Below are 24616 nucleotides of genomic sequence, written 5' to 3'. Positions count from 1 at the left end.
CCAGATAAAGACAAGTGTTTGTCTGTGAATGCTGCGAGTTATAGTGAAGCTGATTTGTGTACCTGTGTTTGAAATTGTCTCTATTAAGCCATGTTTAATGTGTGTTTAATGTGTGTTTTGAATCAACTAAACTTAACAGCACTTCACAGAAACCTCCACCGCCGACTAGTGTTTTGGAGGTGTAACTGCAGAGTGACACAGACACACCACCGCACAAGTAAAAATGGTCACAACGACATAGGCGACATGCGTAGGTTACGTGCGTAGGGTCTATGCACAACCATAAATCACCTTTAAGTGTGACTGGGTCGATGCCCCTGCAGGACGTTAATTCACTGGGCTCCCATCACTGTATCCAGAAGATTGCAGAGCCTGTGTAAGATAGAATGAAGGTTACAATATTGTAATGCTAGTTCTATTAACAGAGGCAGAGCCCTTTACTTAGGGGCCCTGTTGCTGCTATGCCGTTTGCAGAGGAGGGTGTGGGATAGCAGATGCACTCATATGCCTCCTTTATACTGTGGTCTCCACACGTATTTGGGTCGGCACCATTTGACTGGCAAGTTAATCTTTGCAAATTTCAGTGGGCAAATGATTGCTCATGATTAAAGGAGTGTTACCTAGTTTAAGGTGTGCCTTTTAACTCTCTCTCTCTCTCTCTCTCTCTCTCTCTCTCTCGATACAAAGTTTTATTTACTATCTGAGACCACACCACCAGCCCTTTAAGTGGGGGACATTGATCAGTCAGAAAGTGAAAGACGATGATTTATGAACCAAAAGATTTGTTTTGCATTGTCAATAGAAACTATTGACAGTAAAAATATATAGAAAATATATTTCAGCTGATGGAAATAGTCTTAAATTTCAATGATACTGTGTTTTAAATTGAGGAAATTCATACAGACTACAACAAAACCCCACACGTTTTAAGCTTCATTTTGATGGACAGGTTGCAGGGGAATCGTTTTGGTGATGAAGACAAAATTTGAAAAGACACTAAGCATATAACGAGCGGAAATTGACATGCCAAGTGTAAAGCCTCTGACCAAGCTGCCAAATTTGATGAGTTGGGAATGAGAACGTGACTCAGATGATTTACTATAAAACTGACCTCTTTATTCATTAAACCCAACTGTTTATTTGCTGCAAGCCAGTTTGCAAGATTGGAGCCACTGATACCCAGAAAGTAATGCCATCAATGTTTTTCCAATTTGCACACCATTTGAAATCCTTTGTGTCTGTGATGAAATAATAACGCAGCAAATGTCTGATTCAAAATGCCACAGTGTTCCTTAGACTCATATCTTTTCTAGGCATGGTAAATCATAATAAGTCAGTGTTGCTGGAGTCAAACAGTTCGGCTGAAAGAAAAGGTCTTTTTCAGCAGTGGAGTCTGGAACTGCTGGCTGCAGTAGAGACCTGGAGCCAGAGTCTGGAGGATGGCCCTATGAAAACACATGGTCAGTGTATGCCAGATAAACAGCTAGACTGGTCACAGTTGTCGACAAACAGGCCTATTTTATTTAAATGCGATGTAAACACATCCATGTATTTCCTTCTGATGTATTTTCCCCCAGTCTCTGTGCTTACTAAGAAGGTCCTCCCCATGATTATGAAATGGGAGTGGGGAACAACAGCAAACTTCCTCTACCAATACCCAGGTGAGAGGACAGACTTCTTGCAACTCATCACAATTAAACTTAGTCATAACTGCTATTTTGTTCATCTTTTAGAAAAGGAATAATTTTATAATTTGGATAATATGCTTATTTATTTTCTTCTTGAAAGTTAGTTAAGTAGATCTATCAATCAACTCTGTATGGTAAATTTGAAGCTATAGCCTGTGGCTTGTTATCGTAACTTAAACAGGAAACAGAAAACAACTAGCCTGGCTTTGCAGGTAATAGAATCCATCTACCAACACCTCTAAAGCTCACTAATTAACATGATTCTGTATATCTCCATAAAATAATTTGTACAAAACCCTGAAATGTTAAAATGTGTTATTATGAAAGCGTGCCAAATGATTTCTTGAGCATGTGCAGTAACTTTCTAAAATCATGTCATCATTCTAGGGTTGCCAGGCACCCAAAGGAGCCCTCAGAAAATTGTATAAAATCTGCATAAATGTAGTTGTTCTCACTCTTTGGTTTTTGTACACATTGAACAAACAAGCCCTGAGAGGAGCATTTGGACAGAGCAAGGCTAGCTGTTTTGCTAAGAGAAGTTAACTAGCTGCTGGTAGTACCTTTCTACAACCTTAGTTAAAAAAAAAGTCGGGGCGCTGTGTAAAACGTAAATAAAAACAGAATGCAGTGATTTGCAAATCCTTTTTGACCTATAGTCACCTGAATACAGTACACAGACAAGATATTTAATATTCAAACTTTGTTTTTTGTACATATACACTCACTCTGAATTTGATGTCTGCAACACATTCGAAAACAGTTGGGATAGAAGTATGTTTACCACTGTATGACATCACCTTTTCTTCTAACAACACTGTGAACTGAGGACACTGATTGTTGAAGTTTTTAAAGTGACATTATTTCCCATTCTTGCTTGATACACGACTTTAGTTGCTCGACAGTCCAGGGTCTCTGTTGTCGTCATGTTCAGTGGGAGACAGGTCTGGACTGCAGGCAGGTCAGTCTAGTACCCTCATTCTTTTACTGTGAAGTCACACTGTTAGAAGCAGCATGTGTTGCTCCAAAACCTATATGTACCTTTCAGTATTCATGGAGCCTTCACAGATGTGAGAGTTACTCATGATGAGGTATTGATTTATTGAAGGCCTCAAAATTGTTTCTTTGCTCAGCCTGCCTCAACGCTGTGGCATGATTATCTAACCACTGTCAGCTGTGTAACTGTGATTTGCTCAACCTAATGGTGTAGCATGATCACTAAATCATCATCAGCTGTGTAACAAAGGTGTGGCCCATAGAACAGATCAGTGTACCTGTGTGTCAGTATGCTTGGTGATCTCATCATCAAAAATAAAAGAAATGCCTATGGAGCCAGAGTGTGTGACACTTGTTTTCTACAATCAAGTCTATTGCCAGTCATTACCACCTCATTATAATTTTTTGTGTGCGTTACTACTTTTATATTTTAAAGTTACTCATGATGCCATGGGCACTCACACACCTCCATACTATCAAGCTGGCTTTGAACTTTGAGCTTATAACAATCGGATGGTCCTTTTCCTCTTTAGCCTGGAGGACAAAATGTCCAAGATTTTCAAAAACACTTTGAAATGTGGACTCGTCAGACCAAAGCACACTTTTCCACTTTGTGTCAGTCCAGATGAGCTTAGGCTCAGAGAAGTCAACATAGTACAGCAGATAAACTCTCAAATTATGAGAAATTGTGCACTTTTTGAAAAAAGCATGACATTTCTACCATAGTTAGTACATACCATAAGGTTTATTTTCAGATGTGGAGGGAAGTCAGATTTGACCTCTGAGGCCTGGGAGAGGTCAAATTCAAGATGACCGCCAATAATAATCAAATATGCTTAACTTTGGAACCAAACACAATAGAAAAACATATAAGGTGTCATTTCCAACTAAGTTTAGGGTGCCCATTCAGTTAGTGATACTTTTGAGATCAATGGAATTCAAGAAAATGCATTTAGGTCAAGGTCAAGGTAAAAATTTGCCTCTTTTTTATTTTTAATGAACCCCTAAACATATTTCAATTATTCTTTTTACCCTCCTGTATTATTAAGTAATTAGTTATCATTAACTGGGATGTGTGGTTATTTTTTCCTGCTAAGCACATCATTATCAGCAGATGGCCCTCTAGAGCATCAGTAGCTAATGCCAGTAGCAATGTAGTCAGTAGGCAACATGATGAGTAGGCTACAGTATGCACAAGTGACGAGACAGGGAGCACTTCTGACATAAATATCCTACCAGGTAAACTGACTGACTATGTACAGACATTGGCCGCGTTTCCCAGTTAAGAGCGATCTTAAGACTTAAGAGCACAGTTAAGAATGTCTTTGGTAAGAAGGGTCGCAAAGATACTTGTGTTTCCCAGATGTGTTCTTAATGCCCTTCTTAGGATCGCTCTTTTTTTTTTTTTTTTTTTTTTTTTTTTTAAAGATTATTTTTTTGGGCTTTTTGCCTTTAATATACAGGACAGTGTGAAATGGGGAGACAGAGAGAGTGGGGGGACGACATGCAGCAAAGGGTTGCAAGCCGGAGTCGAACTTGCAAACGCTGCAGCCAGGCATCACCTCTATACATGGGGCGCCGGCACTATCCACTAAGCTACCAACACCCCAGGATCGCTCTTTAAGAAGCTCTTAACAGGAGCTGTCCACTACCGCGGTGCTGAAACTAAATCAATCGATGTTAGGCAAATCGATCACCCACCACTTAATCAGCGCATAAGTCACACACAGCGCTGCTACCTAACGCACTAATTCCCTGCTGCTCGTGTGTATGTGTGTTCTAATAATTCTAATGAAAAACTAAGATGATAAATATTTGTTAATGACCTATTTTCATGACGAAAACAAGAATACAACTGAATAATAAGTAGTCTCGGTAAGAGAATAATGAGGAAATGTATTATATTTAAACAAAAAAACACAGACGCCTTGCTGAGGCAGGTGCCGTCTCCCACCACGTCCAGGAAGCTCCCCACTGCGTAAAAACGCAGTGCAGCCAGGGCGAAATTGCACCGGGTTGCCCTCTGGGTGTGTGGAGACCCTGGTTGATGAGGTGTTGTATCTTGGTACTTCGTTTGGACAGCCCGGTCTGACAGCACGTCAAGTTGGCTGAAGTGCTGATGCACAAATGCATTTACATAGACGGCTTGGCTTCGCACATGGCGACACTGTTGTATAGCAGCGAGAATATGCTGTAAAGCAGCCATGGTATCTCACACATGTGTGATGTGGCAACGCCTTTATATAGAGTAGTGGGTGGAGCATCCCTTGATGACGTTCTAGCTGAGCTCAATTACACCTGTCAGTTGCCCAATATCTGAATGTTGCAGGTTTGGAGGGTGGATGTGTTTCTGTTGTGCCCTGATGCATTTTTTGGGTGCGGTAAACTATCTCATATGTTCATGCAGATGTGGGATATGTGTGGACAAATTATGATAAATGATAGTCATGATTCATTTTATTTGTGTGCCTGATGTGCACAGCACATACAGGAACACACTTATTATTCCTCATACTTATTTTTCGTCTTATTATTTTTCTTCCGCCAGATTTCGGTGCGTAACTTGTGCCACAGCTTTGAGCGCATGCTCAAAGCTGTGGCTAAAGCATATGTTTTATGAAGATAAAACATATAGATTCAAGATTCAAAGTGTTTATTGTCATATGCACAGTAACTTCTGCACTTTTCAGAAGCATATGTGTTAACAAAAAACTATATTGTTTATATAAATGGATTAATTATACTCATGACAGACATACCTATTCCACTAGACAGGCAACACTGGTTCATTTTACTCTGCCTATAACAAATTCTAATGCATTGAAGAAATCAGTTATGTACAGAGCTATGTCAGTTTGGAACGCCTTACCTATCACAATAACAGAAACTAAGAGCTCACGTAGACAGTGTGAATTAGCCTATTTGTAAAAGTCGAAATGTCGATAAAACAAGCAATGTCAATAGAACGCAAGGTCATTTTTGGCAATGAACCCATGACCTGGGAGTAGAACTTTGATGGCTTCTGAAAACCAAACTACTGACGACATCAATCAATCACTCAATCAATCAATTTTATGTATAAAGCCCAATATCACAAATCACAATTTGCCTCATAGGGCTTTACAGCATACAACATCCCTCTGTCCTTAGGACCCTCGCAGCAGATAAGGAAAAACTCCCTTTAACAGGAAAAAAAAAACGGTAGAAACCTCAGGAAGTGAACTGAGGAGGGACTCCTCTTCCAGGACAACAGACGTGCAATAGATGACGTACAGAACAGATCAACATAATATATTAACGGTAATCCGTATGACACAATGAGACAGAAGGGGAGACAGAGAGAGAGAGAGATGCAGGACAGACGATAATGTTAATAGCTTACAACAACATTAATGAAAGTAATAATATTATAATTATAATTCTGGCTACTGTGGTACAATATGTTGAAAGTATATATTAATATCTGACAGTATACATATGTGACAATAATCATATGATTCATACTTCTACTGTTATTATACACATATGTGTATAATAACAGTAGAAGTATGACTAATGATCACAGCAGCCGCAGGAGGCATTTGGCAGGACCACAGCAGCAGCACAACCACACACGTCACACTATCCAGACACCGCTGTGATAGAAGTTAACCTGCGAGACAGTGGAGCACAAAGAATAGGGATGGGTACCGAACCCCAGTATTGAACGAGCCCCGGGGCTACATTCTTCAAGACCGCAGTATTGATAAGCTCTGACCTTAACGGTTCTGCTATTGGTACTGGAGCAGTCGCGTTTTTTTTTTTTTTTTTCTTAACAAGATAAACGTTATCTTCCACATTTATCTCACCAACTCCGTCAATTATCCGTCATTGTATCACAATTTTCGCTATTCTCCCTGAAGATGAGAGATCTGTCTCGCTCACCCTGTTTGACTGCCCTAGCACAGCTAGTTCACCGACGTCCAGTCCAGGTTTGTAACATTATGCTAGCAGCCAACACATGGAGTTAATAACCATTAGCTATTTTGCAACCCTATTTACTAAATAGGGTTTCAGATTTGGGATTTTATTTGTGTATTTTTCAGATAGTTCTAAATACATGAATATAACCATAATTAGACTATAGCCTGGGCTGGGTGCGTGGGATTTCCCCCCCTCTGGTCTATATATCCATAGTGATTAATATTACATCACCATATAAAATACCTAGAATACCTAACATACCTAGAATACCTCATATTTTTTACTTGTAGGCTAGATTTGTTTATATATGCTACAGTGATTTGTTTTCCACAGAGCTCTATGGTGCGAGCATTTTACTGCATTTGCGACTAAAAATTGTTTTGTGCAAGTAAAAAATCATTCAGGAGCACGCTGTGCGAGTACAGATTTCAACCAGCAGCAGGAGAATCCTGTTGGTTGTGGGTTGAACGGGGGTCACAGACACAGACAGGAATATGTATTCCTGTCAAATACGGCGACCATAGTGCTCCGCGGTGCAAGATAACGGCTTACGGAGAAGCCTGGCTCCAGGTCCAATATTTTCCTCTTTGTTGGTGTCATGACTGTCCAGAAGTACCTGAACAGCCGAGCCGTGGCGGCACACAGGTATGTGACGTGTCAGAGGGGAAACGAGCCATTCACATTACTCTTTGTGGCAGGTAATGGTCCACAAACCTCAGCGCACTTTAGGGACTGTTCTTTACTTGTCAGGGGAGGAGGGTGGCTGGTTGATTTTTATTTTATTTATTTATTTTATTTTGATCCCCCCTATGTTAATCACTTATTGATGCTGTTTTTGAAGTATGAATAAGTCAATAAGTAATTTATTCCATTGAAATGTCATTGATGTATTATAGAAAAGTGATTTATCTTTTTAGAAATGACAAAAGGCACATCTGCCTAATTTTTGCTGTGGTATTGTGATACTACTCAGAACCGTGATACTTTCACTGGTATCGTACCGTGGGTCCCAATTTTGGTACCGTGACAACGCTATTATTTTATATATTTTACATTTCAAGTTGTAAAAAGTAAAATGTTTTGTTAAAAAACTATTTTGTTGCATAATGAGAATTGAGAAAATAAAGCAATTTATGTTCTTAATTTGTTTTTTTTCTTCGTCAAAAAGTATCGATAAGAGTATCATTAAAATACCGGATCGATAAGCAGTATCGATAAGAGTAGTAGTACCGTTAAAATCTAATTTAAAAAAAAAAATCTTTCTACATCATTCCTACAGGGCGCAACAGCCATTTTAGTGTGTCTAGGTGGTGCAAAAAATGTCAAGAGGTTTTGTGACATGTCACCTTTAAAAGGGCATAAAATCCAAACCGTTCAAGTATTGACAAAGTTGTTCAGAGTAATTATTTAGCAGGGCTTGGTCTGTCGTGTGCATGTTTAAAGTCGATACGATAAACGGTGTAGGAGGAAATATTTTTTTAGTAAGAGAACTTTTGAAAAATGACATCTTACTTTGAAAGGGCAAATAGCTCTCTTCCTGTTGCAGCGCATGATTTGTAAGTCTTTATGAGACGAACAAGCCAGTTTTGGTTTTGTCTTTCTACGACATTCGTACTGAAGTATAAAATAGATCAAAATATATACGGTGCGCACTGTTTCAATATCTCTTTGCTTAGTGTCATCTTAATTTGCCTGATGCGGCTGGATCTGTGAGCGTTTTGTCGATAACTGACTGTTAAGAGTGGGTCAGCTCAATCTTACAACTCCTTCTTCTGGGAAACGGCGCCAATATAAGTATACTTGAGTAAAGCCTTAACATGCAAATACATTGAATTTGATTGTAGCCGGGAATGAGTCTGCCTAGCTCGTTAGCTAGCTAGCTTCTGTGGTAAAAAAAAAAAAAATGCAGGCACTGATCAAAATAATTCTGCCAGCTAAACCAGAAGACAGTCTGGAACATACATGAGCTGAAGTCAGTTGAATGATTGAACAGTGTATGTTCTAGAGATTTCAGCTTGGTAATTTGTGCTAAATAGGACTATAGCTGAATTAAGGGAATGGTTATAGCAAAGTAGCCTAGCTCAATACTGTGCCGCCGGTATCAAACAGGCTTGAGAGCTAATAGCTGGCATGTAAATGTAGATGTGTTATTACTAATTTCAAAGCAAGTTTCAGTATAAGAAGCATAGTAGGCCCACTATAATATTGTAAGTAAATACATTTTTAATGATCATTATCATTACTGTTATTATGTTGGAAATAAACCATCTTTTTGCACCCTTTATCTCACTCTGTCTGCATAATTTGACCATGACTTTGACCTAAATGCATTTTCTTGAATTCTGGTGATTTAAAAAGTATCATTAACTGAATGGGCACCCTAAATTTAGTTGGAAATGACACCTTAAATGTTTTTCTACTGTGTTTGGTTCCAAAGTTAAGCATATTTGAATATTATTGGTGGCCATCTTGAATTTGACCTCTCCCGGGGCTCAGAGGTCAAATCTGACTTCCCTCCACATCTGAAAATAAACCTTATGGTATGTACAAACTATGGTAGAAATTTCATGCTTTTTTCAAAAAGTGCACAATTTATCTGCTAATCTGCTGTACTAACAGTGTTTTAGATGTTGTTGACATTTGGCTTTCACTTGACATGGGAGAGTCTTGCATTTGTAGCTGCAGCGACGAGCTGTGTTTACTGACTGGTTTTCCAAAGTGTTCCTGAGCCCATGTAGTAATATCCTTTATACAGTCATATTGGTTTTTAATGCAGTGCAGTCTGAGAGTTCGAAGGTCACAGACATTCAATATTGGTTTTCAGCCTTGTCCCTTACATGCAGAAATTTCTCTCGATTCTCTGAATCCTTAGATGATATGATGGTTTGCAGATGATGAAAGTCTTTATTGTGGATTGAGAACTGTTGGACTATTTGCCCACACAATTTTTCATAAAGTGACCGTCTTTGCTTGTGAACATCTGAGTCTTTCCAGGATGCCCCCTTCAAATCCAAGCATGACAATTTAATCTGTTACCAATTAACCTATTTACGTGTGGAATGTTCTCAAAAATTGTGTTTTTTTGATCATTCTACAACTCAACCAGTCTTTTGTTGGCCCTGTACCAGCTATTTTGAAATATGTTGCAGGCATCAAATTCAGAATGAGGAAGAAACATTTTTAGCAGTTTTAACACCAAATATCTTCTCTTTGCATTGTATTTAATTGATATGGGTTAAACAGATTTGTAAATAATTGCATTGTGTCTTTAATTTACGTTTTACACAGCATCCCAACGTTTCTGGAATAGCGGTTGTATTAAATGAAGAGAAATACTGTCATTAGTCTGTTAAATACAAAATTATGAAGAGTAATATAAAAGCGACATCAATCTTCTCATCTAACTCTATGCAGGAAAGACAACAAGAATATTTTCTATGGGTCAAATCTCAACATGTATTTAAAAGGATCTGGAAGGATTTCAATTGACTACAATTAACAAATTTTAGTAATGAACCCACAGATAACATAAGTCTTAGGAGTGGATAAAGAGCTTAAACGTATTACTTTTATTTTTTTCATGTGGAAACAAACATTACTCTAAATTAGTGCTAATGTTGCTCCATACTGTATGTGTAAAAGCTATTCAATAATGGCTTGTGGCCAAGCAGGAATACTTTTGCAAGAACACATCAGTAGGGTTAAACTAACCTGTGTCAAGACGGTCTAATCCCAGCTCATGTTCCCTATTAGTGGGTGAACAATCCAGTGCTTGGTGAATTTTACTTCACAATGATAGGCTGAGCCGACATTGAAGGATCAAAAAACGATGTCGCTATGAACTCTTGGCAGCCACAAGCCAGTAATGCCTCTATTATGCTTGTCTTACTGACAACTCTGTCTGCTTTTTACAATATTGTATTTTGTGTTTGGTGAGCCAAAGACAAATTTCCACTCATGGTGGACAATAAAGATATATTCTATTCTATTCTAATTTAATCTCAAATGACCATTGAGGGAGGTATATGGACATAGTTGCACATGAAAAAGACACCTATGCCCAGAAATTGGCAAATATGCAGAAAATGATAAGTACGCAAGTCACTAAGTAAGTAAGTGTATAAATAGGTTCTTAATTCTGTTGTTGGGCAGATTCCATGGTTCCACTTTGCCTCCGCTCTGAAGAAAGATTCCACCTGGTAGACGCTGGGCTGCTGATTAACGTAGCCTATCCTCCATTTCTGGGAGACAAGAGAGACATCGACCTAATCGTTGCACCAGAGTATAGTGCTGGAAACATGTTTGAGGTACTGTAAAGAATGTGTGTGTGTGTGTGTGTGTGTGTGTGTGTGTGTGTGTGTGTGTGTGTTTCAATCTGCTTGAACCCTGGATTGAAGCTAATTGCTGGCAGTATAGTTTTAATACCATATATAGGTCTTTGACTGCAAGCCAATCAGTTCAAAGATATAATGTATGTAACTGGTCCTCAACCTAGGGGTCCTGAAAGCTTCACAGGGGGTCTCAAGGTCCTCTTTCTGTAAATATGTGTGAGAAAGCTTAAATAAACATTTACAGTAGGTATATAACTTAGCATTTCATTGATTTATGTGAAGAAATGAAAGAAATGCAAATGTTATTTTATAGGTTTAGATTATTATTCAAGATATAAACTTTTTTTTTTTTTAAATGTCACATGATAAGGGCATGGAAAAGTCCTAAACACAACCTGTATTCTCAAAGACTTCACTGTCTTTGAGCAGGCTCATCATGAGAGAGGTAAAAGTATAGTCTTCCTGGCTGAACTTTCGTGTGATTGTTAAAAATTTAGAAAATATACATAATATAGACAGAGAATTAAATAAAATGTTCCCAAAATGTCAGGAAAACTCATCTCTGATGCAAAATTTACAGGACATTAATGCAAAATTCATCCAAATTGCTCATTTCACACAAACATTCAGCACTTATTGTGTTTACTATTTGTGGTAATTGTACAGCTTGTTCTGTTCTGTCAGTGTTTTGCATTGAATGTACAAAATATCCATAAAATATATCTTTTAGGCAGGGGTTGTCAGTTTACTCAATGGTAGAAAAGGTGTCCCTGAAGGAAAAACGTTGGGACCCACTGATGTGAGTAATAGTGAAAAACTACTACTGACCTATAGTTTCAGTCAGTTCAATCAGGAGGGACAGGTGAATGAAATAAGGATAATTGTTTATTACAAGTGTATGTAGTAACAATTAAATAATTATGATTTGACAGACTTTTGCGCTTAGACTCCAGAGGAAGTAAAGTGGGTTTGTTAACGAGGGGCATCTGAGCAGCAGCACGATCAATCCCCAATAGAGTCCAGAAACTGGTTTGTAGTGGTGGGTGATGACTCTGAGCCTGGGAGGCTGATCGGTGGAGAGTGTGCACAACCGCAGCCTGAAAGAACTACGAGCCAAAAGAGAACCATATTTTAAACGATAGGCAGCAAGATAGCTAATAGCTAATAGAGGTGTCTCTGTGCTATTGGTCAACTTGTGATCAGCTGATAGAACAGCTTATATCTCAGCTGTCAGACCGAGACAATGACAGTGGGAAATTATGAATGAGCATGCATGTGAAGAGTGAATGGCAGATGGTATAAAGAATAAATTATTGGCCTACGCATGCAAAAAAAGGGTCAATGTGACTCAATTTTAACAAGAGCTTCCCAGCAAACAATAGTCGTGATTTAAACGTACTGGGTATATTTAGCTCCGATTTAGTCTAGCTACATGTAACCCAAATCTAGCCGATTTAATTTTGAAATTGATTAAATGTAATTTTCGCCATTGCAGATGGTGTGCGGTATGATATTCAATCATGTATGGAGAGTCAACAGTAATTAAAATATGTTTATCTCCATTTTTTGGACATGGTCTCTACATAGCCGTATAATTGATGACGTCTACACTTTGGCTATGGTTAGACGTCTACCAAATTTTCACTGACAGCCCAAATTCAGCTGTGATTTAGCCTAGACGTCAGGTCTTCATGTAGACGGCTATTAGACGTTTTTTTTTAAACCAAAAAATGCTTGCTGGGTTCATTAATTTTCATCATGGGAGGAAATGTCTTCTACTGGACTTAATGCAACCAAGTCAGTCTATTTTAGATGCTTTCATGCAAACCTCTTTGCTCCAGTCTCCCCACAACCTAGCCCCTTTCTATGAGACTATGTAGCTAAAGTGAAGCAAACTTTCCATTAACATTAACCCCCAGTCAATTTTTGTTCTAAACTTAATGATCACCTGTCCCCTTCATCTGACTTCTGTTCGAAAACATACACTACAAACTGTATACTTCCTTCCTATAGTTCCTTTATTCTATGGTTGGCTCCAACTCTCAATCAATCAATCTATTAATCTATCAATCAAACGATGGCAATGGAATCATACGAGAGACAACTCCAGTGAAATGTGATCCCATCAGCTCCTTTAACTTTTGCACTGTAATTTAGTCCTTTTTGTATCCTCTTACACTGTTGGCTGCTGTTTCATAATTGTGCATGCTTTCGGATGGTTTTGGTAAACCATAGGCCCTTTTACACTGCCTGTTTGGAGCTGGAATATTGCGCTGTTATGCCTCCTTGCCCTGCTGGGGGACAGAGTGGGCTCGCCTCTGAGCTGGGAACGGAGGTCAAAGTCAAAGTATCTTTATTGTCCCTTTCAGGGAAATTGGTTTGCAGCCAGGAAAATACACAAAACATACAACATACAAAACACTGATGGACAGCAACACATAACATGACATAATGGGCAGATTCTAGGAGGCTTAATAATAAAAATAAATGAAGATTAATAGGAATATAATCAGTATCAATGTGCAAAGTGCCAATGCAAAGTGCAGATTTCAGCAGCCTGAAAAATCTGTGCAAATAGACATAAGCACATGAACAATTTACAGACTATCTGCTATTCAACAATTGAATGGCTGAAGGGACGAAGGACACCTTAAATCTCTTTGTCCTAAGAGCAGGCACCTTCCACCGACGGCCTGAAGGCAACAATACAAATTCAGAAAGAAGGGGGTGATTTACACACTCCAAAATAGAAGAAGCCTCCCTGACCACTTGCCTACTATATAGGTCAGTAAGCTGGGCTTGACTCCTCCCTGAAACCTTACTGGCCACTTTGGTCAGGCTACCAAGCCTGTGTTTAATTGGCCAGAGTCAGGTTTCCATACCAAGCAACAATGCAGAACAAAAAAAACTGATTCAATAAAACTTCTACAAAAGAGGGTCATCATCTCGGAGGAAACACTAAAAGAAGACATTTTCCTCAGGAAATAAAGCCGTTGCCGGACTTTTTTTGTTGTGGAGGCAACATGAGAATCAAAGGACAGATTGTTATCCACAACTACTCCCAGGTATTAATAGCTGTCCACCAGCTCAATATTTGCACCTTTAATGCTGGTTAGTACTGGGCAATGACTGGACTTCCTGAAACTGATTATCATGTCCTTAGTTTTGGACACATTTAGTTGGAGGAAGGATTCATCACACCATGATACAAAATCATTAACCACAGGCCCGTGATGTTGCTCATCCCCTTCGAGAAGACTCACGATCACCGAGTCATCATCAAATTTAATAATGTGTCTATTAGCATAGTTGCTGTGACAATCATTAGTATACAGTATGACGAGTAATGGGGAGAGACAGCATCCTTGAGGAGAACCGGTGGAGGAGAGCAGCTGATTTGATAAAGAGCCATTTACCCTCACACACTGGGACCTGTTAGTTAAAAAGTCCAGTATCCATCCAGCAAGATTAAAATCCAGATTCAAAAGGTTGATTAACTTCTCTGCTAAAAGATGTGACTGGATAGTGTTGAAAGCTGAGGAAAAATCAACAAACAACAACAGGTATTAAAGCTATGGTCTACGTTTAGAAAGACGATGAGAAAGATTTGAAAAAAGCATTCCCCCCCCCCTCACACACACCCCTCCCTCTGTGCTCCATGATCCCTCCCCTCCGAGCTTGTGTCCCCCTCCCCTCGGAGCCTCCTAACGACACACCCCCTCCCACATAGCAACATACAGTTACATACAGCATACAGTTATCTATGTCACAACATCCACAATAATAACGAAATATTACCTGTTCAACAAAAACTCCACTGTATCAGCATCACTTTTCAGGCCCAGATCTTGCCAGAGCTTTCTCCATCGGTCAAAGGAACTGAAGAGACAGAACATGGTGGCGCACAAGAGTGCAGCGGCTCTTACCTTTCTCATATATGTAGTTTTGTCCACGTTTGTGTTGTGTTGCCAAGTGTTGTCACCGTCTCAGCTGTCTACATACCACCGGATGCTAACGTTAGCATTGCTCTTAGTAGCTTAGCAACCATTGTAAACAAAGGCAGCGCGGCCATCCCCAGGGCCTTACAAACCGCTTGTACTTTCAAATGCGAAGGGGGGCTGGGACGAGGCGGGACGAGGAGCAGAGGAGTGTCAAAATGGAGCGAGGGGATTGGACGGAAGGTAAGAGAGAGAGTGCAAATTTGAGCAAGGAGTAACTCCCATGCGGACCAGATGGCTGTGATTGGTCAATTTCTTTGCAGGCCTGCAGCCGCCAGAGAGAATGGATTTTTTTGGTTCCTTTTGCTCTTCACATTGTGTAGCTAGCACTATAGGGAATGGGCACAGTGACGTCACCATGGACGTCGTCGCCATGTTGATGGCTACGGGCAGCAGTAAACAAACGCAGTAGTTGAGTCGCATCGAGTGGAGAAAGCGAGGGAAAAGATGTTAAGATGCCAGAAAGGAAAGGGAATTTACCGGGATACATTGAACCACGAAGCCAGAGACCGGTATATGGAGAAAATGAATGCTATACATGGTTTGGACCTAGCCTTGGACCAAAATGTCTTGAAAACGAACCCCGTTTTTCGTTTGGGGGTTCCCAGTCTAGACCGATTCACATCTCCATAAACGTTCAAATCAAACATGTAATGTACTCACCTCATAGGCACAGATGTTAGGAAGGTGTACGGGGGTTGCCGTGTGTTTGTATATCCGTTATTGTTCAATAAACATGCATTTTTATCTCGGATGTCTGAAATTTTCTTCACCCCTTCTTCGTCCTGCAATGAATGAGTGCACCGGCTTTCTACTGCGCCACAGCGCCACTATAGCGGTTGGGAGGTGTATTGCACATTGGTAGTAAGAGGCAATGAACGTCTTGGTCCAAGGCTAGGTCCAAACCATTTATAGCGTTCATTTTCTCCATATACCGGTCCCTGGCTTCGTGGTTCAATGTATCCCGGTAAATTCCCTTTCCTTTCTGGCATCTTAACATCTTTTCCCTCGCTTTCTCCACGTGTCTGCGCGTCGGGGTTCTATTCCCCTGTCGGGAGTTATTATCCCAGTATTCACCGGCTCATTATACATTATCCCTTACGTAATTTATTGCCCAGACTTTGCTGTGAAACCTGCAAACCAATGTTCACTCTGTGCTCCCTTTACAGACTCTGACTCTTGCAAGAGACTATGCAGCTGAGGTAAGGAGGGCTTTCCCAGATATAAACAACAAAACCCTGGAGGAGAGAGACTGGCCAAAGGATTGCTACGTGTTTGAGGGAAAACAGAATGAGCCCTCAATTATTTACCTGCCACTCTTCAACAGACGCAACTGCAAAGGTCTGTTGTGCACACATATTCTTTAGTATAGTTATATCTATATGTATCTATCTCTCTCTTCTCTCTCTCTCTCTCTCTCTCTATATATATATATATATATATATATATATATATATATACACACAGTATATATATATAGTTTCTCATGAATTTACTTCTCAGAGGCAGAACTGCTCTGGAGGCAGATCTTGAGTGCTAATCATGCACCTTTACTCAAATTACCATGACCTGAAATAAGCTAGAAATATGAAACGTGGCACTATAAATGGAAATGCTGTCCTAATGCTTCAAATAAAATTTGATCCTAATCAGCCTGATGGTGGCGCTATAATTGAGAGCCCAAAAAGTGAAAACCTTGAGTCCATGCCCCTTACACCATGAGTCTGACTGACTTGAAATATGACAAACATCTACATCTCAACATGCTCTACAAAGAGCCTCTTGGACAATTAAGGCCATCATGATGGCTAGATCGTGGTGGCAAAAAGCAAGACTTTGTGTGCGCAAATATTGAAGTGCTGTATACATTGTAATGATAAAACAAATGTGTGATTGCTCTCACTCCTTATTTTGACTTAATTAACTGAGCTGAAGTGACTATGAAGCTTTGTGAGGCTCAAAACACAGTCGCTGTTGCTTGCGGCTTTTTACTGAGCGGCTTTCGTTTGTTGGTCAAAAAGGGGCTTGAACCCGCAATGACCTTCATGACATTCAATCTTGGCAACTAGCAAACTAAACTTTAATTCAAATACAAAACAGTAAGGTACTAAAAATTTGCCATTCATCCTTGACTATGACATTTATCTTGAAAGATCAGCAGACAAGTTTATATGTATTGACCTAATTCAATTCAGTTCTATTCAATTTTATTTATAAAGTCCAATATCACAAATCACAATTTGCCTCAGAGAGCTTTACAGCATACGACATCATTCTGTCCTTAGGACCCTCATAGCGGATAAGGAAAAACTCCCCAAAAAAACCCTTTAACGGGGGAAAAAATGGTAGAAACCTCAGGAAGAGCAACTGAGGAGGGATCCCTCTTCCAAGACGGACAGACGTGCAATAAAAGTCATACAGAACAGATCAACATGATAAATTAACAGTAATCCGTATGACACAATGAGACACAAAGAGAGACAGAGAGAGATGCAGGACAGACGGTAATGACAGTAGCTACAATAAGGTTAATGAAAGTAATAATATTATAATTATAATTACGGCTATTGTGGTACAATATGTTGATATATAGAGAGAGAGAGAGAGAGAGAAGGAGAGAAGGTGCCCGGTGTATTATAGGAGGTCCCCCGGCAGACTAGGCCTAAGTCAGCCTAACTAGGGGCTGAGCCGGCCCTAACTATAAGCTTTATCAAAGAGGAAAGTCTAGACTTGATTGTGGAGACGGTGTCGGCCTCCCGGACCGCAACAGGAAGATGATTCCACAGGAGAGGAGCCTGATAGCTGAAGGCTCTGGCTACTGATCTACTTTTGGTAACTTTAAGAACCACGAGTAACCCTGCATTCTCAGAGCGCAGTGTTCTGGTGGGATAATATGGCACTATGAGCTCTCTAACATATAATGGAGCCTGACCATTTAGAGCTTTGTAAGTTAACAGTAGGATTTTAAATTAATTTCTGGATTTTACAGGGAGCCAGTGCAGAGAAGCTAAAAGAGGAGAAATATGATCTTGTTTCTTAATTCCTGTTAGTACACGTACCGCTGCATTCTGAATTAGCTGGAGAGATTTTAAAGACTTACTAGAGCTACCTGATAATAGAGAGTTACAGTAATCCAGCCTAGAGGTAACAAAAGCGTGGACCAATTTTTCTGCATCTTTTCGGGTCAGGATAGGCCTAATTTTCGCACTATTGCGCAGATGAAAAAATGCAGTCTGTGAGATTTGTTTTAAATGAGAATTAAAAGACAAATCTTGGTCAAACATTACTATGAGGTTTCTTACGGTAGTGCTAGAGGCCAGAGCAATGCCATCTAAAGAAACTATGTCATCAGATAAAGAGTCTCTGTATTGTTTGGGGCCAAGAACAATAACTTCAGTTTTGTCTGAATTTAACATCAGGAAATTGGTGCTCATCCAGGTTTTTATGTCTTTAAGGCAGTTATGAAGTTTAGTTAATTGATTAGTTTCTTCTGGCTTCATCGATAAATACAACTGTGTATCATCCGCATAACAATGGAAATTTACAGAGTGATTTCTAATGATGTTACCTAAAGGAAGCATATATAGAGTAAATAGGATTGGTCCGAGCACAGAACCTTGTGGAACTCCAAAACAAACTTTAGTACGTAACGATGATTGTTGAGGAGAAGTAGTGTAGAAGCAATCTAAATATATATTAGGTCTAGTGTTTGAGAGCAAATAGGTACTATCTGAGGACAAGAGGTCATGAATTTTGCCTCTAATAGATAGAATTGTGTCATTAAAAAAGCTCATAAAATCATTACTTCTAAGGGCTAAAGGAATACAAGGCTCAATAGAGCTGTGACTCTCAGTCAGCCTGGCTACAGTGCTGAAAAGAAACCTGGGGTTGTTCTTATTTTCTTCTATCAAAGCTGAGTGATAGTTTGCTCTGGCATTGCGGAGGCCCCTCTTATACGTTTTGAGACTGTCTGCCTAGAATAAACGAGATTCTTCCAGTTTGGTCAGTCGCCAATTCCTTTCAAATTTTCACAATATTTATTTTAACTTACGGGTTTGAGAGTTATACCAAGGAGCGAACTTTCTGACTTTAACAATCGAGCTCCCTCACGTCAAAATAATAACTTCTGGTATCACCAGAGGGGCGCCAAAATAAAAGACCCATAATATCAAAAGACGCTATAAAAATAAAAGCATGGAGGAAGTGGTTATTTTTATAATACAACTACTACTACTACTACTACTACAACTACTTCTACTACTGCTACTTCTACTTCTAGTAGTCATAGTACTGCTTCTGCTACTTCTTCTCCTGAAGACTACTTCTCCTGTCTCCTGTTTTTGATTACTTACTACTTCTACACACATTCAGCTACAGAAACCATTCAAATGTCAAAACGTTCAGCTCTTTAAGGATTTTCAGAAGTTTCCGGTTTCTCACTTTGATTTTTCTACATTTCCAGCATTTTAGCATCCTCTTTCGTTTCAGCATTCAGCATCCACGTGCTTTTTCTGCAGGAAATGCATTTTCTAGTTATTTCAGCAACTTCAACTAGTTCTGCATACTTTATGCTATAGACACCGTTCAACTACCAAAACGTTGAGCTCATTGACAACAATTCTGCTATGACTTTTCATATTTATACTATTTATACTTTATATGATATTAAGCTTTTTTCATCAATTATTTCCCCTATGTATTTCCTATGGGAAAATCTTCAAATCCTCTTCAACCCAATCCACTTTGAAATGCTACTGCTTATGCATACTTTTAGCTAGAGACTTAATTCAAACCTTGAACGGGTCACGACAACTTCAGCTATTTATCTATAATTCAGCTCTTTGATGTCTTCTACCATTGCAGGTTACATTTTATGCTTTTTGGAGTTTATAATGGGTGTCTATTGCGCAGCTTACGGTGGGTGACATCACTGCTGACATCACTCTAGATCTTTCTGCTTCTCTGCTTTAACAAAATCTGAAAACTCTTCTGCAGCCAACAATTTCCACTCTACATACACAATATATACATGCAAATGTAGGCATTTTTGACCTCTTTCAGCTGATGTGTTCATTTTAGCAGTAGGACTTACAGTTTTTTACATTTTCTGCCTCAAGCAACAAGAGCCCCCTTCTCCCTCCCATTGGCTGTGATGTTATTTTCTCTCATCAAGTTTGAGCAAAGCCCAAAACTTAAAAAAAAAAAAAAAAAAACTGCCAGATCTCAGTCATTTTTAACTTTGTCCACACAAATTATATATCTTTGTGTTCAGCAACATCTTGGGGTGCTCAAAGTGAAGAGACTTTAACAATAGAACCTACAAGTTTGGTTCCACACCGTCTTTTTCAAGCAGTCATTCAGTGTTCTAACCAGTGTTATACAACAGTTAGTTCCGGCCCTGCAATCTGATTGGTCGAGAGACAGTAAAACCGTGATGATATTGGAGTACAACATCACGGTTATTTCACTCTGTATGTATCACTCCGCCTCACAGCTTAGGTCAGCAGTTGCGTTGTAGGCTAATTAATTCATCCACTGTCAAACAGCCAAAAATATGGATTTATTTCCTAAAATAAGTTTTGAATTGAACTATGAATGGTCATCAGAGGAAGATGAGGGAGAGGAGAAGCTGAATCCATCTGAGCACACATCCAGGTTTGTCAGTGTTTCATCAGCGGAGCTCAATGACTTGGAGAAAAGCAACATACTGTCAGATCAGAAGGCAGAGTCGGCTGTGCCTGTGAAGCGACAGTCCACCATGCAGTCACCAGAGACTTATTTCACCGGCTGCACAATTAATGGAAACGTGCAGATAAATGTGTATAAAGAGTAAGTGCCTGGCGCACCATGTCTGCGTTACATAGCAACGGTGACAGCGGAGTCCTGAGGGAACTATTTTTGTTGGCGGAAGACAAATAAAATGCTTAAATTATCTATTTTGTCCTCATTTTTCAACATTTCTTAATCAGCCTTGCTTATTTAACTGTTGAACTGTTGTATAAAAGCAATATCACACTCAAGCTCGTGATGTTGTACTGTGACGATATCACAGTACAACATCACTCCCTCTCGTGTGATATTGCTTAATTGTAATCATGACTCAGCTCTTTCAAACACACACACACACACACACACACACAAACAGAGGTGTTCAGTAATTACCATGGCAACCGTGTGCGTCTTTATAAACATCCTTCAGGCTTCTCTGTGTTTATCAGCAAGTGATTCTGATGAGCTGATTAGACCTCCTTCAGTTCCTGCCTGTTTCTGTAATACTAGTGCTACTACTGCTCTGACACACGAACACACAGACATATATTCATATTACTACTACTGCTGCTATGACGACTATAACCAAGACTTTTACTACTATTGCTATTGCTATTTATTGGGCCGGCAGTAGCTCAGTCCATTGTAGCTCAACCCAAGTCCATGGACTTGGGTTGGGAACCGTTCAAGTCCCCGTCCCGACTAAAAATATGGAGCGTGGACTGGTAGCTGGAGAGGTGCCAGTTCACCTCCTGGGCACTGCCGAGGTGCCCTTGAGCAAGGCACCGAACCTCCTAACCGCTCGGAGCGCCTGTCATGGGCAGCCCCACTCTGACATCTCTCCACGTAGTGCATGTATAGGTCCTGTTTGTGCAGGTGTGTGTGTGCTCAGACCTGTGTGTAATTGACAACAGAGTGAAAAAATTGAATTTCCCCTCGGGGATTAATAAAGTACATAAAATTTAAAAAAAAACAAAAAAAAAACTAATACTGCCTCTACTACTTCTGCCACTACTACAACTACTATTACTACTACGCCTGTACATTTTGTAATTAATTACTACTTCTACATACTTTAATTTACAAAAACCATTAAAATGTCAAAATGTTTAGTTCTTCAAGGATGTTTATGCTTCTATTCATTTGTTTCTACTTTTTATACTTTTTAAAGTATGAATTACTTCTACTACTAATACTAATGCTACAACTGGTTTTACTATTACTATTAGTAGTACGGCTCCTACAACTACTTCTACTCCTGCTGTTACTACCACTACTACTACTTCTCCTGTACATTTTTTGATTAATTACTACTTCTACATAAATTCAGCTACAGAAACCATTCAAATGTCAGAACGTTTAACTCTTTAAGGATTTTCAGAAGTTTCTGGTTTCTCTTTTTAATATTTCTACATTTCTACAATTCCAGCATTTCAGCATTTTCTTTCATTTCACTGATTGAAACATGTTTGTTAAGTATGTGCTTACATGCTAGGATTCATAGAGTGTCCAATGGCTTTCAAAATAAACAACTTTGTGTGTTCATCAGTTGATGTGTAGCACAGAATTTTGGCATATGTTCATACTTTGCAAACTTAGTTCTGGATGTGCCACAGGGTGAGTTTGAATGCATGATAGGTTGTCCTGAAATACAATAATTAGCAGTCTTTTGATTACTTTGCAACACTGATTGCTGAAATTGACAGCTTCAGGGGTTGAAATCAAACTTAAGGGCCCCTACAAATAGATGTTTCCTCTGGTCTGGGGAGGCCACAGAGGACTTGATTAACGGTACACAATCCAAAGTAAATTTTAACATGAATAGTAGAAGACTGCACTGTTTTAGATCCCGGAGAAATAAATTAAGAATTTATTTGTACACAAATGACCATTCATTTTGCCAAATGAAGTTTTTAGCAAGGCATTAAGAAGAAAGGTGACAGGTGATTGGAGCCTTAACAGATCTTCACTGTTTTCTACAGATGCAGAGGAAGTGAAAGCAAAGATGGAGGAGTTCTCCACCTTCCAGCGTCCCTTTAGCCAGGAGAAGATTGAGTTTGTGTTGGAGGTGGCCAAAGACAACATAAAGAACAACAAAGAAACTCTGCTAAGGGAGATTAACAAGGCTGTTCTCCGCCAACACAACAAGAGGTAGGGATGGGTGGGGGCAACGTCAGTGTAGGTCAAACTGAAATCTCACATCTCGGTACAGCACGTAATCTGTGGGATTACTATGACTCTGTGTGTCGAAGAAACAGATCAAGGGATCCAATGACAGGAGCCTATGTAATACCTGTGTGTCACTGTGCATGTGCTCGACTGAGACAGAGACAAATGTGGAATGCTGATGGCTAAATAACCGACTTATTAGAAATCTAACATGCCCTCTTCCCTTCTTCTTTTTGCTTCTTCCCTCCAGGAAATCTATGCAGCACTAGAACTCTGATTCTTGTTTCATCATGATTATAAATCAGATGGAGGTTTTGCTGTGCACAAGTGTAAGCTCTATGCCTCAGGAGGAAGAGAGAACACAGCATAACACAACTAATATGCAATCATGTAATGTTACAACATATCATATCTTTTTCACTTGTAGAGTGTGTACACCATATGGCCAAAAGTATTTGGATTTGGTATTTGGATACCCCCTTTTTCATGTTTTAGGTTAGCCCTCTTAGTTCCAATAAAGGGAAATCTAGAAACAGTAAAAATTGTCAACACTTTGGAGAAGGCCCTGTGCTATCTGATGACAACCCCCTTGCACAAAACCAGGCCCATAAAGAAATGGGTTTCCAGTGTTGGTGCGGAGGAAATCAACCCCATTCAATATCTTTGGATGAATTGGACTGCAGACTGCAAGTCAGCCTGTTTCACCTAATATTAGTGCCTGGTGAACACTGAAGTAATTTCTTATGTGTTTAACGGTGATATGATCTTTATCCATGTGTTCATCAATGATGATTGATTATCTGTAATTTGTAGTCTATGATCATTTAAATACCCTGCCAGTCAAAAACAGATTTTTGTTCTTGCGTCTTCATTTTACTGTTTCAGCTTCACTATGCAAAATGATGTGTGTGCAGAATTTGTTTTCACATTCATCTGCTGAAGAGGAAAAGTTGTTCTGTGCTCACTTTCAACTCAGTTTGACACCTGGATATACCAGCAGGATTTATGACACCATAAATAGTTCAGTTTTTATGTCTAGGTGTTGGTAATAGCTGTGGCTGAGGGCATTATGTTTTCGGATTGTCTGTCTGTCCATCCATCCGTCTGTCCATCTGTCCCATTTTTGTGAATGCGATATCTCAATAATGTCTTGAAGGAATTTTTTTCAAATGTGGCATAAAAATTAACTTGGACTCAGTGATGAACTCGTTGGATTTTGGTGGTCAAAGGTCAAGGTCACTGTGACCTTGAATCCGTGTCATTTTCATGAACGCAACATTTCAAAAAGGCCTTGAGGGAGTTTCCTCAAATTTGGTAAAAATGTCCACTTGGACCGAAGAAAGAATGAACTGTGCTTAATAGGGCATTAACAGAAAAGTCGATTTGTCGACGTGTCAACGTCAGTGGCGACACCCCCCGGGAGGAGTCGACAAGTCGTGTGTTTTTTCCCTCCCTCTCTCTGTGTGTGCTTGTGTACGGAATGCAATCGCTGCCTCTGATTGGCTTACGCTGATACTTTATCCGTGAAGTGAACATACTCAGGCGTACAATAAGCGGAGCAGACTCCGCGAGGAATGTCCACAGTATTTCGGGCTTTCATAGTCGAGCGCACTTCCAATCAATCAATTCAATCAATCAATTTTATTTATAAAGCCCAATATCACAAATCACAATTTGCCTCACAGGGCTTTACAGCATACGACAT

General features: G+C 39.5%; 1 protein-coding gene across 5 annotated transcripts in view; it reads left to right on the top strand.

Moving 5' to 3' along the window:
• The window catches only part of LOC126406091 (cytosolic phospholipase A2 gamma-like), a 60857-nt gene extending 37097 nt beyond the window's left edge, over positions 1-23760 (top strand). For 3 of the 5 annotated variants that reach the window (XM_050070252.1, XM_050070251.1, XM_050070254.1), the window contains exons 8-13: positions 1314-1460; positions 1578-1661; positions 10797-10951; positions 16143-16314; positions 22725-22893; positions 23162-23760. In XM_050070252.1, coding sequence (XP_049926209.1) covers positions 1314-1460; positions 1578-1661; positions 10797-10951; positions 16143-16314; positions 22725-22893; positions 23162-23180 — 746 coding nt within the window. In that variant the 3' untranslated portion in view covers positions 23181-23760. The remainder of the gene's footprint in view (positions 1-1313; positions 1461-1577; positions 1662-10796; positions 10952-16142; positions 16315-22724; positions 22894-23161) is intronic. The other 2 variants (XM_050070255.1, XM_050070253.1) reach the window with 1 other exon arrangement.
• The last annotated feature ends 856 nt before the right edge of the window (positions 23761-24616 follow it).

Source organism: Epinephelus moara, chromosome 18 (genome assembly GCF_006386435.1).
Source record: "Epinephelus moara isolate mb chromosome 18, YSFRI_EMoa_1.0, whole genome shotgun sequence".
Classification (NCBI taxonomy): domain Eukaryota; kingdom Metazoa; phylum Chordata; class Actinopteri; order Perciformes; family Serranidae; genus Epinephelus; species Epinephelus moara.
Note: the sequence above shows the minus strand (reverse complement) of the source record. Positions and strands in the feature narration are given on the sequence as shown.